Raw genomic sequence first — 15377 nt, forward strand, 5'->3', positions numbered from 1 at the left:
CTGGACTTTGGACACCCAAAGCACTTCTTGATAAGATAGTGGAATGGTTAACAACTGTGATATCATAGTAAAACACAATTATTAAATGAGGTTGAATAGCCTTTGAAGAATTATAAAACATTCAACAAGACCATAATAAGTGTCCTCAATATTCCTTGTTCCAGATAGAAACACTCCACATTTATGTTTTTGAAAATTTAATACTGAACACAACTCACCAACTGGGGGAAGGAGGAAAGCGTTCTAATGTCACAGAGAGCTTTGCCCTTTCTTCTAAAACTGTACTCTCTTCATAAGTTCTAAGCACCTTTGAAATGGTTCAAACAGGTATAAGTTACTGTGGAAAGGCAATGGAATAGAGAAAACCTTACCCCTTTAAGGTGGCTCCTAAGTTCATCTGATTCCAGGTCATGCATTCAAGCTGGGATGTCATTTGGTATAAATTGTCACTATTAGAAAAACATCCAGAGTTAGAAACACATAACCACAAAATAATACACAACTGTTTCTTCAAAAGCAATGGAGTTTTAACTTTTCTTGAAAGTGCAAGCCTCCACATTTTCCAGAATGACAGAATATGCAAATCTGAATTATTTTCATTTCATCCCACTGATCTCTGCACAGTTATACACTTCATACACAGCAGAAGGGATGTGAGAGTAACTCGGAAGCATTTTTTAAAACCTTTGTATAGCAACCATTGAAGTTTCTAAAGAAGTATTAAACCTTTGAGGGGAAAAGGCTAAGGGGAGTGAAACTTTGAAAGGCAACACAGGCTGGATAACTCAACATTAAAGTTAAAAGCCTGGAGCTGAAAGTAAAGACAGCAGATTAATTATTCGTGAACAGGCCATTAAGTTGTTTTAATCAAAAGGATAAGTATCATGTGGATTATGAGGGTCTGAAAAGTCAGAGTGATGGGTGATAAATGGTCTAAAAAGCAAGGATGTGACAAGCAGAAGAAAGACGATGATAAACTCTATGCACAGCAGAAGGAATCATTTTCTATATGTTTTATAACCCTGGTACAAGTCAAATGTAAAAAAAAAAAAAAAGAGCCCAGTTCTATAAGATTCTATGAGGGAAATGGCTTATCATTTACATTAAGACTCCAAAGAAGTCTTACACCGCTATGTAAACCAACAAAAAGCTGTTCTGTCCCCTCTGTATTTATCTAATTCCTAGAAAATTAGCACATGAATCAATTGCCAGAAATCTCCTAAATTACCAAGCTCCATCAGGAATAAATTTATGCCTGAACTGAAATGGTTAATTATGAAATTTGAGACCCAAGAGACCAAGAGTTTGTCTGGGACCTCTTGGTCTAAACACTTTACAGAAGAAAAATTTCACTCTACCTGCATGGCAGAAATGAAAATAGATAAGAGGCATTTAATATCCGATGTGTGGTATCAGATTGCAGATATAGGACCATCTCTGTCTGGTCATGGCATTCTTTTAAGCTGCTTCACTGGGCAGAGGCAACACCAAATTTTAATTCAGAAAGGCTTTTTTCAGGCCAAGCATAACTGGGAACTTGAGGAGGGGAGAGGGAAATTACAGCAACTCAGAATAAATGAATTCTGCGCTCTTTCCGCATAGCTTGATAAATCATGGCAGAGTCCATCTGACTCTCATATAATAACTCTGAAAATTATTTGGAACTCCTTAGTGGTGGGTACACAGGATAAGGAGGAAATCAGATTCCAGGAGGGAATTTTGCATATGGAAAGTGAAGTGACTTCAAACTCAAAGTATGTGCTGTTTCATTAGTCAGTGTGTATCTGGACGCCGTCACTCATCCCCGTGTCTGACTGGCTATTATGCTACTACAATATCCTACATATCAATGAAAAAAATGATGAGTTTCTCCTGCAGCTTCCCTGTTTGTAGCAGCAGCCCGTACTGGTCTGTGCCACAACATTTTGCAATTCCACAAATTCTTGCTGTAAGGCTGGAGTAATTAATTCCTGAAGGACCCCAACTTTTATTAGAAGTGCCAGCCTGCTGCATTTACCACAGGAGAGTTTCTTGAACTTTCTTTGGGCTGACAGTTCATTAATAAGTGGCCTCCTCCACAATCTCTCTACTGGTTTTTGTTCTGCTGCGCCTTTTCATCAAGGAATCCATTTATTAATCTTACCATTAATCTCAGCCAACAGGCATTGTATTCCCCAGGCAGCTCTATATTTTTGTCACTAATTTTTAAAAAATTGTTCACCAACTAAAATCACTCAGCCCCAGCTGACAATTTTCCTAGGCCCTTTGGGGATATGGGATCTTTCTGAAATTATTTCATCCTTTCACAACTCAGAAAATCATAATTTTCAAGAGAGCTGGGAAAGAAAGATGAGTGACAGACGCTGATGCAGAAGGGTGAATGAATCCCAAATATCTAATTTTATGAGTTGGAAATTTTCTCACAGACTTAAAGAATAGTCTGGTTGATTCCTAAGGTCTCTGTAAGGAAGTACCCCAAAGAGAAAATAAACATTTTTTTTCGTTAGACGGAGTCTCACTCTGTCGCCCAGGTTAGAGTGCAGTGGCGCTATTTCAGTTCGCTGCAACCTCAGTCTCCCATGCGCAAGCAATTCTCCTGCCTCAGCCACCCAAGTAGCTGGGATTACAGGCATCTGCCACCATGCCCGGCTAATTTTTGTATTTTTAGTAGACATGGGGTTTCACCATGTTGGTCAGGCTGGTCTCAAACTCCTAACCTCAGGTGATCCACCCGCCTCAGCCTCCCAAAGTGCTGAGATTACAGGCATGAGCCACCGTGCCTGGCCAATATTTTTAATGGCATTTTCTTGGCCCTCAGAAGGCAAACCTTCTCAAATACAGGGTCTATGTCTTACATATATGACTTTTTCTAGTGTGTACTGTACTGTCTAATATGGTATACACTGGCCACATGTGACTCATGCCACACATTAAAATGATAAGATTTTTTGCCATATTGAGTCAAATATGCTATTTGAAAAATTAATTCCACAGCTTCTTATTTTTTGAATGTGGTTACTAGCAAATTTCAAATTACATGTATGGCTTGTGTTATGTTTCTATTGGACAGTGATGTTCTATAAGTTTTGGGACATTGAGCAAATCAGTTCAGCTCCCTGCCCCTCAGTTTTCTCATCTGTTCAATGGGAATATTAATCTCCATCAGTCTAACTGTACAGAAATGTTCTAAGGCCCATAAAAGGTAATGCCCTCAATGGCCCTTTGAAGATGATACAGATAATATACTTTAATTACTTTAATTTGTTCTAACCTGCCAAATTTTGCACAGCACTTTCACACATTCTCAATACTGCTCACAACTTTGTGAGGCAGATGTAATTCTGAGTCCCCATTTATTAGATGAGGGTTGAGGCACAGAGAGATGCCCAGTGCTGGCATGCCTGATGCCCCCACCCTCACTCTGCCCTGCCCCTATGAAGGCATCCTGAGCCTCATCCTCTCATTACCATTTATATAATAATAATAATAACAATAATACAGACAAGAGTCTGGAGGTGAAAGAGAATATGCTCAAGGGAGCATCGTGACCTACTCAGTCTCTAGAAAATGACGTTGCTGCAAGATGCCCCATGTGTCCTCTTCAGCTCACTAAGGACAGTGTGCCAAGATCCCAATAGAAGCTCCCTTTGCCATTCTAGCTGTCCTGATAGCTTAGCCTGCAAACTCTCAGAAGAGGAGAGAAGGTGGGGAGGATGTATGGGAGAGAAGGACTTTCAGAAAATCCCCAAGCTACTAATAGGTTTCCTGAGGCCAGAGATAGGATCAGAGCACAGTTTTAACCACATCCTGCCTTTTGCTGGCTGGGGCTCCTCAGCTGCTCAGTCAGTGGGCCTGGCTGGCACGGCCTTTCAAATGGAAGTCAATGACAGCAATGACAATAACGGCTGCTGGGGAGGGGACAAAAATGTGAACTGGAGCTAAAAATACTGGGCCCAAGCATGCTCAGGCTCTGATCTCTTTGGGCAATCGCTCAACACCCAGCTCTCATCATGGAAGCCCATGGAAAGAGGCAGCTTCGTTCAAGGAATATAGAGCCTCTGGCAAATGAAGCATCTAATTACTCAATAACCACTGTAGGTGCCACCACCTCATTCCCAGAGGAGATCAGATAAGCAGGTGGTTTGGCTTACAGCGACCACTGTGGTCACGTAGGCATTTCAGCTCCAACCGTCTAACTCTGCCTGTTCGGAAGTGAACTTTCAAATTGCAGGCTGCCAAAATGTATTCCAAAAGTCATGGTGTCCTTTATATTTTTTAAGTAGTTTTTTTTAAAGTCACTTGTTTCCTATGTATGAATGTTTGAAGTTGGAGGCAAGGGAAAGAGGAAAGAAACTTCTATAACTGGGATTAATGCAAGTTGGAGTAAAATAAAAGGAAGTCAGTCCTAGCAAAAAGGGGGAGCTTAAAAGGAAATCAGTAGTAGATCATATAGAGTTTGTTTTGGCCTGAACTGCAGTATTATTAAGTTCTCGACCTCTGCACAAAAAGAAAGGAAGAAAAAAAGCCTCAGCTGTTATCTAGACGAGAACTCCTCCACTCTTCAAACGCATGTGTGATTCAAGCACATTTTCATCTTTAAGTCTGTTTATTATATTCAGCAGAATAATTTGTGTCATCAAGGGAATAGAACCATCTAACCTGGCTGAGATCAGGGTCACCTCTGCCACGTAGCTGCTGGCTGGCCCGGTAACATCTTGGAAGAAGTAAAGAGCTGCCCCCAGAGGATAAAAAATAAAAAGGCTCAAAGTAGACATAACTGGCATCTGTGATTAGAATTCATGTTTCCAGCTTTTTCGGTAATAGCTGTGCCCCACACCAACAGAAAGGCCTCTGTGGGTGTACCTCTACCTAATAACTTAACAGAGGGTGCAGCCAGACTTCCACACACCCTTTTCCTGTGCTCCTCCCTTTGAGGTGCTTTGCAGCCTGCCTGCCTAGAAATTTCTGCCCAGCAGGCCATGATGAATAATTATTTCACAGTCACTCTCTTGGTATTGTAATTTCTCTCAAGCTCACCAGCTAACCAAAGAAAAACCCACTGGGGATTCCATTTCTATTAATAAACACTTGGTCAGCACAAAAGTTACAGGAATATTTGGAACTAGATTTTTCCTCCTCCCTGGAGACGAGTTTAATTCAAGCCTGTGGCTTTGATAACATTGCCCATCACCCTGGAAGCCATTTCAGACCTTCCACCTTCTGCCTGTCATTGCAGGAAACAAATATTGATTTTGTACTAAGGGAAAAGGCAGTGTACAATGTACATAGGTACACAAGTGAAAAGAGGCATTATTAATTACAATTTTATTTTCTTGGGCATGGGCTGTCATCTGATTTCTGTCTATGTTGAAGGCCGACCCAAGTGGTGGATCGGCACTTCCCACTGAGTTGTGGAACCCAAGATTTCCCAGAAACTCTATGGCTGCTGAGGAAGTTTCTCTCATATGAAAAATAATCTACTTGTAACAGGCTCCACTGTCAATGTCACCATTTGTGAATCATCACATTCAGTTCAAAACAGACTAACATTGAATGATTGCTTCCAGAGTCGGAGTGGTTTCACCTGCTAACAGGCAAAAGTACAGCAAAAGGAAATATCCTCATTTAAATTCGTAGCACAGTTGCTAAAGAAGAATAGGCAAACCTAATAAAAGAGCAAAAGGAAAGGGAAAGGGCTAGAATGCCTAAAAGAAACAATCAGTGTGCATGGGAATATTTTTCAAACGCAGTGCACAGAACTTTTCAAAGTAGCCATGAGGATCATATGTGAAGTCGGTATAGTCAAGGACTGGGGTCTCCAAGGAAGTCAGCAAAAAGATGAGGCAAAGGGACTCTGGGAAGGAAAGACAGCAGAAAAGGCCCAGCTAGCTGCCTTTTCTAGGTAGACATTAGGGGGGAAATTGTGCCTAGTAAGGTTGGACCCCACTACTCCCTACACTGACAGAAGAACTTTTCCTTGGGACCTTCCCTCTGGGCAAGCCCAAACCAGGGTGGTCCTGGAAGCAGTCATTCTTTCTGGGTCTGGATGGACAGGGAGAAAGGTCTCTGCCCTGCAATTCTTTAGGTGCCTGGGCTGAACTTCACCCCAACAGTCCACACCCAGTGGTAAAGACAAAACTGGAGGAGTCTGGAGTTTGAAAGACAACTGCTCTGTGTGTTAGAACTTCAGGAGAATGCTCAAGCCTGCTTCTGACAATGGCCTTCAGGGAAAACGCTGTCCCAAACCACTAAGAACTTTCTGTTGAAAGCTACAGGTAAAACTAATGGATAACTGACTTCTTTCACAACTGTGGGAAATAGGAGACCATCCTTGAGTGAGACTGAGGACAGATGCCACCTTCACAAAGAGAATGGCACTTATCCATCTAGAGAGAAAGCAAGTGCAGAGGGTAGGTGGATGGATTCTGGAGCTGTATTGCCTGAATTTGAACACGACTTCCGTCCCTTAACTGTGTCACACTGGGGAAATTTACTTCTCAGGGCCTGAGTTTCCTCCTCTGTAAAATGGCAGTGATAACCTGTTGTGTCCTTCAGAGAGTCACTAGGTAGATTAAATAAGTCAATACTTGTAAAGTGCTTACAGTGGTACCTGGTGCATGTTAAGTCTACATAAGCATGTGCTCTTATGATTTATGAGCAAAAGTGATACATTGGCCTGGTGCGGTGGCTCACGCCTCTAATTCCAGCACTTTGGGAGGCCAAGGCGGGTGGATCACAAGGTCAGGAGTTCGAGACCATCCTGGCTAACACGGTGAAACCCCCTCTCTACTAAAAATACAAAAAATTAGCCAGGCGTGGTGGCACATGCCTGTAGTCCCAGCTACTTGGGAGGCTGAGGCAGGAGAATCTCTCGAACCCGGCAGGCAGAGGTTGCAGTGAGCCGAGATTGCACCACTGCACTCCAGCCTTGCAACAGAGCGAGACGCCATCTCAAAAAAAAAAAAAAAAAAGTGATACATTGCCTATACAAGGGGAGTAATCAGATAGGGAATCCTGCATGGTCTGGTGTCACTCAGTGATTCAGAGCACAGCTGGGCTGTGAAGTCAGAGAGACTAAGGATCGAATCCTGATTCTGATTCTCACTTGCTGTGTGACTTTGAGCAAGTTACTTTGAGATTCTGAACTTAAACTAGAAATTATAGTACCTGCCTCAAAGAGTAGTCAAAAGGGTTAAATGGGTAAACTGAGTGAACCATTTAACATCATGCACAGCAACATATAGTCAGCATGCAATAAATTCCAGTTATTACATTATAAGGACTCATGCTGTCATCCAACAATGATCACTGGGTTCCGTAAGGGCAGACACCTGGTTTCAGAAACCCTAGTGACCTTTACACAAAACTCCACCCACCTTCTATGTGAGAGGAGAGGATAAGGAGGATGGAGAAAACCACCTCCTGTCACTTCCCATAAGTTGCTGATTGAGTGCATTTTCTATTCACTGTTGTTCCTAGCCACAACAAATATATATGCAGCTGCAACTCCTCAGAACTGTCACCTGAGAGAAAGGAGGGAATTGTGCAGGGGACAAGGAAAGAACTGGGATTTTGAGAATGTCCTCAAAGCACATTCCACACTGTATTTTGCTTATTTAATGTCAGATCTGTACCATTACCTTTCTTTAGACTGACAAGGGAAAGTATACCCAAAGACTGGGAAGAGGCCCAGCACAGTGGCTCACACCTGTAATCCCAGCACTTTTCGAGGCCAAGGTGGGCAGATTACCTGAGATCAGGAGTTTGAGACCAGCCTGGCCAACATGGTGAAACCCCGTCTCTACTAAAAATACAAAAATTAGCTGGGCATGGTGGCCGGCACCTATAATCTCAGCTACTTGGGAGGCTGAGGCACAAGAATCACTTGAATCTGGGAGATGGAGTTGCAGTGAGCCAAGATTGTGCCACTGCACTCCAGCCTGGGTGACAGAGTGAGACTGTCTCGAAAAGAAAAAAAAAAAAAAGACTGGAGAAGAAAAAGTTTGGTGAGGGAGGGGGAGAAAAAGCTGGGCAGTCAGCCTCAGGGGGTCAAATGCAGCAAGGCAAACAAAATACAAGCAAGGTTTCCCCAGAAAGTCCCAAACTTTAGAGAGAAAAATGAACGAAACCAGGGACCAGTAGAAGCACCACTGAATACCTAAAATCCAAAAGTTAGGGTGTTAAGCAATTAAAGTTTAGTCCTATTTTTTACGCTTCTTCAACCATTGCATTCACAAAAGTATTTAAATACCCTTTCAAACTTGTTTAGGAGTAGGAAAGAAGGAAACCATATAACTGTAGTAATGTTGGTGCACAGACCCAGGTTTAAAACATTCCTACACCTGCCCGTTCATCTTTAGACTGCAAGGGAAGCACATGATCTTTGAAAACTGATTGGAAATGTTAATTTAGAGTGAATGGAGCTTTCAAGATCCAGACGGCACAAATTCCAAGGGAACAAACTCTTCCTACAGGTGTCACAAATTCTTTTTTGAGATGTTACTACTTGGGAAATTTTCTGTGAGAGGGAAAAATGGTATTTTTATTGGATTTGTGTAAAAATAACAGGACCAAAGAAAGTTCCTGAATTATAAAGAAAGAAGATAGAAATAAACAAATACTTCTGAAAGGTGAATTTGATGAAGTGCTTAATACAGTGGCCAATCAGAAGCTGGATTAGAAAACGTGAAAATTTATGTGATGTTTCCTACTTCCCTAGCAACCACAAAATCAGACCTAAGTCAAAATCCACCATAGGCACCCTGGAGAATTGCTATTAAACCAGTGGTAATGATCGCTTTTTCCTGGACTCCTCTTTCAAGGCTGCCAGGTCCTCTGATGGACCCCTTCCTAGGGTCCCACAGGGTGAGTCTCGGCTTGGGAGAGGGGAGTAAGGGATGTGTGTGTAGCTTCGAGTCACTGATGCACCAGACTGCAATGTCTTCCAGTCCCCAACCCCCAAGAACACCTCCCATATCGACAGTGCCCACTCCTGCATCAAGGTCTTCTCTCAGCCTAGTGTGACACACCAACTGAGTCCACAGGGAGCTAAGGAGGAAGGGGTGGACCAAGGTCATTACGTGGGAACCATTCCAACAGCCCGCCTGATGGCTACTAGAATAACAGCAATGACACCCTGGCAATGGGCAGGAGCAGCTACTCAAGAAGAATGGCAATGGCCCCGCTGCCAGTTTTGCTAGGGAAGGAGATTCACCTCAGAGAATAGGTGCGAATCCTGCTCCCATTCCAAAGACTTTACCCACCGAAGGGAGGCGCTGAGGTGGCAGGCTTGGGCCAGCGTGCCGCGCCTGTGGTGCAGAACAGGAATGATTTCTAGCTAGGGACGCAGAAAAAGAAGGATGGGGAGGTGCGACCGTTGGTGTTCTTGCCCACCGCCTGCCTCCACCCGCCCAAAAAAAAGTGTGATGAGGAATCCAAGTTTCGAATAGATAAACCGGATGTTCTGGGGGAAAAAACGAAAAAAAAAGGTTTCCCCAGTCCGCGCGTCTCAGGCGTTAGAAATAGAAGGGGCGCATCCCTGCACCTCTCTAGAAACTCCCGGGAAGGAGAACCTTAGATGCGAGAGCCAGGCCAGCCCCGGGCTCACTCTCGTAAAGGCAGCAAGGTCCTGGGGCTGCGCCTCGCTCCGGATCGAGGACACCCGCCCCTCCTCCACCTGCGGGACTGAACTGTCCCCCAGGCGCGGCCACTCCCCCACCCAATCTCCCAGGGCAGGCGCTTTTCCTTCCTTCATGACCTCACTACCTCCTTCCCTTGACGTCAGCCCCGGGTCCCCGCGAGGAGGGGCGGGAGGATGGGGATGGGTTTGGGGGCAGCCGGTGTCAGGATCCCCGAGCACCAGGGAGGAGGGGGCTATGAGGTCATGCGCGCCCAATCCCGGGCCGCACAGGCCTCGCGCTGCTGCTCCCCGGCCCCCGCCCCAACTTCCAGCCCCGTGCGGGCTGGTGTGCGCCGCAGTTACTAGGCAACCCTATCGCAGACGCGGGCTGCCGGCCAAGTTCACCCAAAGTTGAAGAAAAAAATTTGGGGGAGAGAAGGTGGAGCGAGAGGCGAGAAGAGGAAGCACGGAGCGGGGACAAGCTTGGAAGGGAATGAAACTGGCCTTGGGCCTCCCGCTCACAGGAAGAAGGTCCCACGCGGGCCAGAGCAGCCTCCCCGCAGGGCCCTGTTGCGACCCGACCTCCGTCCCGCACCCAGGCCGGGGGCCCACCCCAGAGCGTAGCAGGGGCGCTGGGAACGACGTCCACAAAGCGCTGCCACGGGTCGAAACCCTGGAGGGTTGAGGTGTGGCCAAGGCTGTGGCCGAGGATACGCGCCTTCGAGGTAGTCTGGCCGGTGTGGCCATTGGATGGGTTTGGGGTCTCAGAACCGAGTGGCAGTGGACTCCGTGTTTAATATTTAGTCCCGATGAAGGTAAATTCCTCCCAGTAAAGACCTTCTAAAAATAATAACGTCTCGAGCGCCGCTACTTCTTCAGCTCGAGAGAGTAATTGTCCTCATTTTTATACAACATAAGAACAACTCAGAGACCAGAGAGATCAGCTTTAATTTCCTCTGAGTAGTAGAGTGGAGTCGAGGCGTCTCGTGCCTCCAAGACCCTGCATGCCCGCAGTCAGGGCTGCCCGGCTGGGGCGTTCCCAAGTCCGCCGGCTCATGCGTCCCCTCCGGGGTCACAAGGACCCAGACGCAGAGCCCAGCGCCTTCCTACCTGCTGTAGGGCGTCCTCAGCAGCAAAGCCTGGCTGCCGGTGCAGCTGTCGGTGGGGGTGTGGCAGCCATAGACCGGGGGCGGCACCGAGTACTGCTGCTCACCTGCAGAGAGAACCGAAGACAGCTGAGCGAGTGCGCCCCAAGGGCTCGGGGTGCGAGGCTGCGGGCAGGGGTTGGGGGAGACACCAGATCCTGAGCCTGGGGCACTGGGGCCTGGATGAGCGGCGTGCAGAGCGAGGCCGTCCAGAATGCAAGAAGCTAAGCCTCTCACTTTGCATTCCCCTAGCAGTCACTGCGCGGTGCACCCAAAATGCCCTCCGGACATTCATAGACTTAGTTGGATGGCGATGTCCCTAACGTACTTGGGATGGAGGGACTGTCTCTTAAAGTCTTGTCCTTTAAATACAGTGCCATTGGGGTAATGATTTCTAAGGTCCTTTTAGATGTCCTCCTTTGCCTAATTTGCTGTGGGTTAGGAATTCCTGGGGGAGAGGAGGATAGCACGGAAGAAGGGGAGAAGGACTCCACTTGGTTCCGCTCGCTTACCCAGCGAGCCCTGCTGGCCCATGGGATCCTCATGCTTGAAGGAGTGGTTGGGGAACTGCGCCGCATGGTGCGAGGGCGTGTGACCGTAGCTGGGCGTCCCGTCGAAGGTGACAGTGCTGTAACCTGCGGGAGCGGCGGAGAGAAGCACAGTGTCAGCGGGGCTCTCGCAAGACGGGGCAGTGGGTCTGAACCAGCCACGGGCGGGGGCGGTGTGCGCTGAACCCTGCATTCGGACCCCCAGCGGAGAGAATCCAGCCCCACCAGCCTCCAGGACTTTCGGCAGGAAGACGGCCCAAGTCCCTGGATGTGACCTTGGGACAGGCTTCTCCATCCTTTTCTGACTAAAACCCCCACCTCGCTTTTTCCCAATTTATTTATGCCGCAGTCTTCTACGGTCTCTGCCGCTTCTGCAGCGAACCCCTGGCAAATTAAGTATAAAACTCGTCGCCTGATCGACAGAGAAGGTTGTTCACCCCCAAAAAATAAACTCTGCAGCTCTTCCGCAGGAGCAGCGCGGGCAAGCGAAATGAATCTGCTGGGCTAACCCCGCGTTGACTCCGAGCTGTAAATCAGGGGCCCGCGCACCAACTTTCATTAATTACTCGGAGCCAGTTAAATGGCCTGGTCTTAAAAATGGGAAGAGTAATTACCGAGTAATGTTATCTGTCTGGGGCTACCCGACCCGACACCATGACACCCAAGGGAAAGCTGGTGAGGGGGAAAACAAGGGCCCCTTCCAGTTGGGCCTTCAGATGGCGACCCTGCGCTCTCCTCCTCCTCCCCCCTATGGGACCCACCTTGCGCCCAGGGGTCCGACCCTGACCACTGCTGTAGGAGCCAACTTCCTCGCTCCCCAGGCTGGACAACCAGTTTCCTTTAGAGTGTGCCTGACACTGTATCTCCCTTTCCCTCCATGGTAGTGCTGCAGTCCTTTGCCTCAGTTTCCCCCTAGGGAAATCCTGGCATTCCCCCCCCCCCCCAACGTGAGAAAAAGAGCGTGGAGCCTCAGTTGGAAAACATAGTCTTTTATAATTTTTGTTATTAAATTGCTTTAAACATATACCCCACAAGCTTCTGGAAAGCTGTTGCTGCCTCTGGGGAAAAGGATCCTTCGGCTAAAGATACCTCATTGGCCCCGGAACCCAAGGATGGGGTCTCATTCCTCTACAAGTTCCGGAGTCTGTAGCCTGAAGTCCAGACACAATGGCTAAGGAGAGCTGCTCCTATGGGATCCTGGCAGGGCCACCCTACCAGCCTCAGATCCTCCTGGCCCAGGGACTGCCCTGGGTCTCCAAACTACACAAAATTCTCAGGAGTAAATTGGGTCAAACAGCACCCATTCTCCCACTCTTGCATGATTTGATCAAAGTGCCTCCAAAGACTTAAGCAGGACTCAGCCGATGAGCAGGACCCAGGGCATCGTTACCTCCATTTTCGAAACACACACACACGGACGCTCATGCACACACACCACCCCCCGCCCAGAAAAAAAAAAAAAAAAAAAAAAAAGCTTCTCTGGGGCAACAGAGGCATGAGCCTGGAGGGTGGTGTGGCAGAGTGCAAGGGAGGGAAGGAGGGGGCAAATCCTAACTCCCGGATAGTACAGGTCCAGGCTTAAGTCTTACACACTGCTCAGCACCACACACTGGGGATTTGAGAAGCCACTAGCTTTTACCATATGACCCCGAGGGCCTCCATTTCTCTCCTGCTAAGTGGGCAAAGATAACCCCCGGCCCCGTTAGCTCTCCTGCATGGACGAGCACGTTTGGGCTTCCACAGACTTCCTTTTGAAACCTGAGGCCTGGCCTTCTTTGAGGCCTACAGATGAGCTTACAAACGAAATTTGGCTCAGGGCACCCACTATTGCCCGGAGGGAAGGCCGAATTTCTAAAAGGACACTAAAAAGAGAGAGAGAAAGAGAGACAGACACAGAGAGAGAGAGAGAGAGAGAGAGAGAGAGAGAGAGAGAGAGAGAGAGAGGGAGAGAGAGAGAGAGAGAGAGAGAGAGAGAGAGAGAGAGAGAGAGAGGGAGGGAGAGAGAGAGAGAGAGAAAGAGAGAGACGAAATAGAAGCTACGAAGAAGTTTTCTCTAGACGAACCCTTCTCCATTCCTGAGCCCAGGAGTAGGCAGGGACCCAGGGCACTGCACAATCCTCAGAGCCCTGCTCCGCAACTGTCCGTGCCCGGCGAGGGCCGTGGGTCCCGAGTCGCGGCACCCACTCTCGAGACGTCCGTCCGCACCCCAGAACTCGGGCCCAAGGATGCCCGTGGCCCGCGAGGCCTCCTAGGCCTCCTCCCAGACCGGACACGCAGACCTCGGCGGGCAAAGACCGGCCTCGAACCCTCTCCTTCAGGTCCCCCCGGGAGGGGCAGTGGTGAAAGCGCCTGCGGAGCGGAGGGAGGTCTCTTTTAATTAGAAGCTTATCGGACACGGGTTTGATTAGAGCGCGCTGTCCCTGGGCCCAGCGCTGGGCCTGGCGCGGAGAGTGCGGGGGCAGGGGCCAGGGGAGGTAAAGCTGCCGGCTGGAAGGAGCAGCGTGTTCAAAGGCTCCTTGTACAGGCCTTGGAGGGAGAGAATCGAGTGGCCAAGGTAGCGCCTTTCCCACGGTTAGTCCCGGCACGGGAGGGGAGCGCAACCTTGACCGTGCGCTAAGAGGCGAGACGCGCTCTGTGCCCTCCTCCCCCGCCGGCGGCTGCAGAGAAGCCGGGAACCGCCTGGCCCGGCCGGGGCGGGAGAGCTGAGGGGTGAAATGGACAGCAGGCTCAGCCAGGAAGGTGCTCAGAAGGCTGAAAACGATGACTGCAGCTGCACTGTGTTTGGGGAAAACCTGTCCCCCAACAAAATACCCTCTCCTGTGTGACCGGAAGAGGGAGCCTTTGGCCCTCGGGCGTCGCAGGCCTCCGCTCCTGACCCTAGGGTGGCCTAATGATCCCAGGCCTAATCATGCGTTAGGGTTCTGCGAGCCTGCGGGGCTGCGGGATCAGTGGACTAGCAAGCAACCTCTTTTTTTTTTTTTTTTTTTTTCTTCGAGACGGAGTTTCGCTCTGTCGCCCAGGCTGCAGTGCAGTGGCGCGATCTCAGTTCACTTCAACCTCATCCTCCCGGGTTCAAACGATTCTTGTGCCTCAGCCTCCCGAGTAGCTGGGATTATAGGCGCCCGTCACCAAGCCCGGCCAATTTTTTTTTTTTTTTTTTTGTATTTTCAGTAGAGACAGGGTTTCATCGTGTTGGCCAGGCTGGTCTCAAACTCCTGACCTCAGGTGATCCAACCGCTTCGAGCCACCGCGTCCGGCCCAAGCAAACTTTTTTCCCCTCCTCCTTAAGCCTTGCATCTAGTCTGGGGCTACTCAAGTCCTCACCCCACATCTGCCCTCACAAACCCGTCAACCCCCACACACGGACTAAGAGTTTGGTGCCCCTCCCGCAGGCCAGAAGAAATCCATCTCAACAGTGGGGCCAAGATCCCTGGAAAAGGAGCAGAAACACCCTAGCATGGTCTGGGTTCAAATCCCACCTCTGCCACCTAATCTCATAGAACCTGGATTTCCTCATCCAAAACAAGGGGCTTCTCCAGGATTAGCTGTTGAGCTTCTTACAAAGGTTCTCGAGGCCATTGTCTTAATTAATATTCAGAACCCAGTGCCTGACCAAGTAGGCAATTGATGTTTGCTAAATTAATGTTTACAAGATTAGGATGCAAGATATAATATTTAAGAATTTAAAATATGAACATGCTTGTGAAGTTTTGGGTGGTTGTGAGTGGGTACCAGCAATTGCCCCTGCCTGTGCACCATGGCTAGACTGCCCTAGGGATCCAGAGACGGCCTTGATTCCTCTCCCCTGGGGTTTGGTCTTGGCGCTCTGATGGCCATTTCCACATTTTTGAGAGTTGATGCCCTTGCCTCTCGCAGCCCAAGTCTTGGGCCAGGCCCTGCATTCCTGGGGAAGCAGCAGGAACCCTGGAAATCAAAAGAATAAACCCAGAATCTCGAGGGCGACCCTTGCCCACTCCAGCATAGCAGCCGGAACGCTTCTCACATCCAAACTGCCCAATGAGCCTCAAGGGCTGGGTAAGCTGGACCCATCTGTTTTCATTGCAA

At 48.4% G+C, this 15377-nt stretch overlaps 1 protein-coding gene across 6 annotated transcripts in view; it reads right to left on the reverse strand.

Moving 5' to 3' along the window:
- WT1 (WT1 transcription factor) overlaps window positions 1-15377 on the reverse strand; it is a 48481-nt gene that overhangs the window by 29832 nt on the left and 3272 nt on the right. For 3 of the 6 annotated variants that reach the window (XM_055356531.2, XM_019035688.4, XM_019035687.4), the window contains exons 2-4: window positions 11277-11399; window positions 10730-10832; window positions 372-449 (exon numbers count right to left, since the gene is read on the reverse strand). In XM_055356531.2, coding sequence (XP_055212506.1) covers window positions 372-449; window positions 10730-10832; window positions 11277-11399 — 304 coding nt within the window. Of the gene's footprint in view, window positions 1-371; window positions 450-10729; window positions 10833-11276; window positions 11400-13375; window positions 13898-15377 lie in introns of those variants that run through there. The other 3 variants (XM_019035689.4, XM_031016436.3, XM_019035690.4) reach the window with 2 other exon arrangements.

Source organism: Gorilla gorilla, chromosome 9, assembly GCF_029281585.2.
Source record: "Gorilla gorilla gorilla isolate KB3781 chromosome 9, NHGRI_mGorGor1-v2.1_pri, whole genome shotgun sequence".
Classification (NCBI taxonomy): domain Eukaryota; kingdom Metazoa; phylum Chordata; class Mammalia; order Primates; family Hominidae; genus Gorilla; species Gorilla gorilla.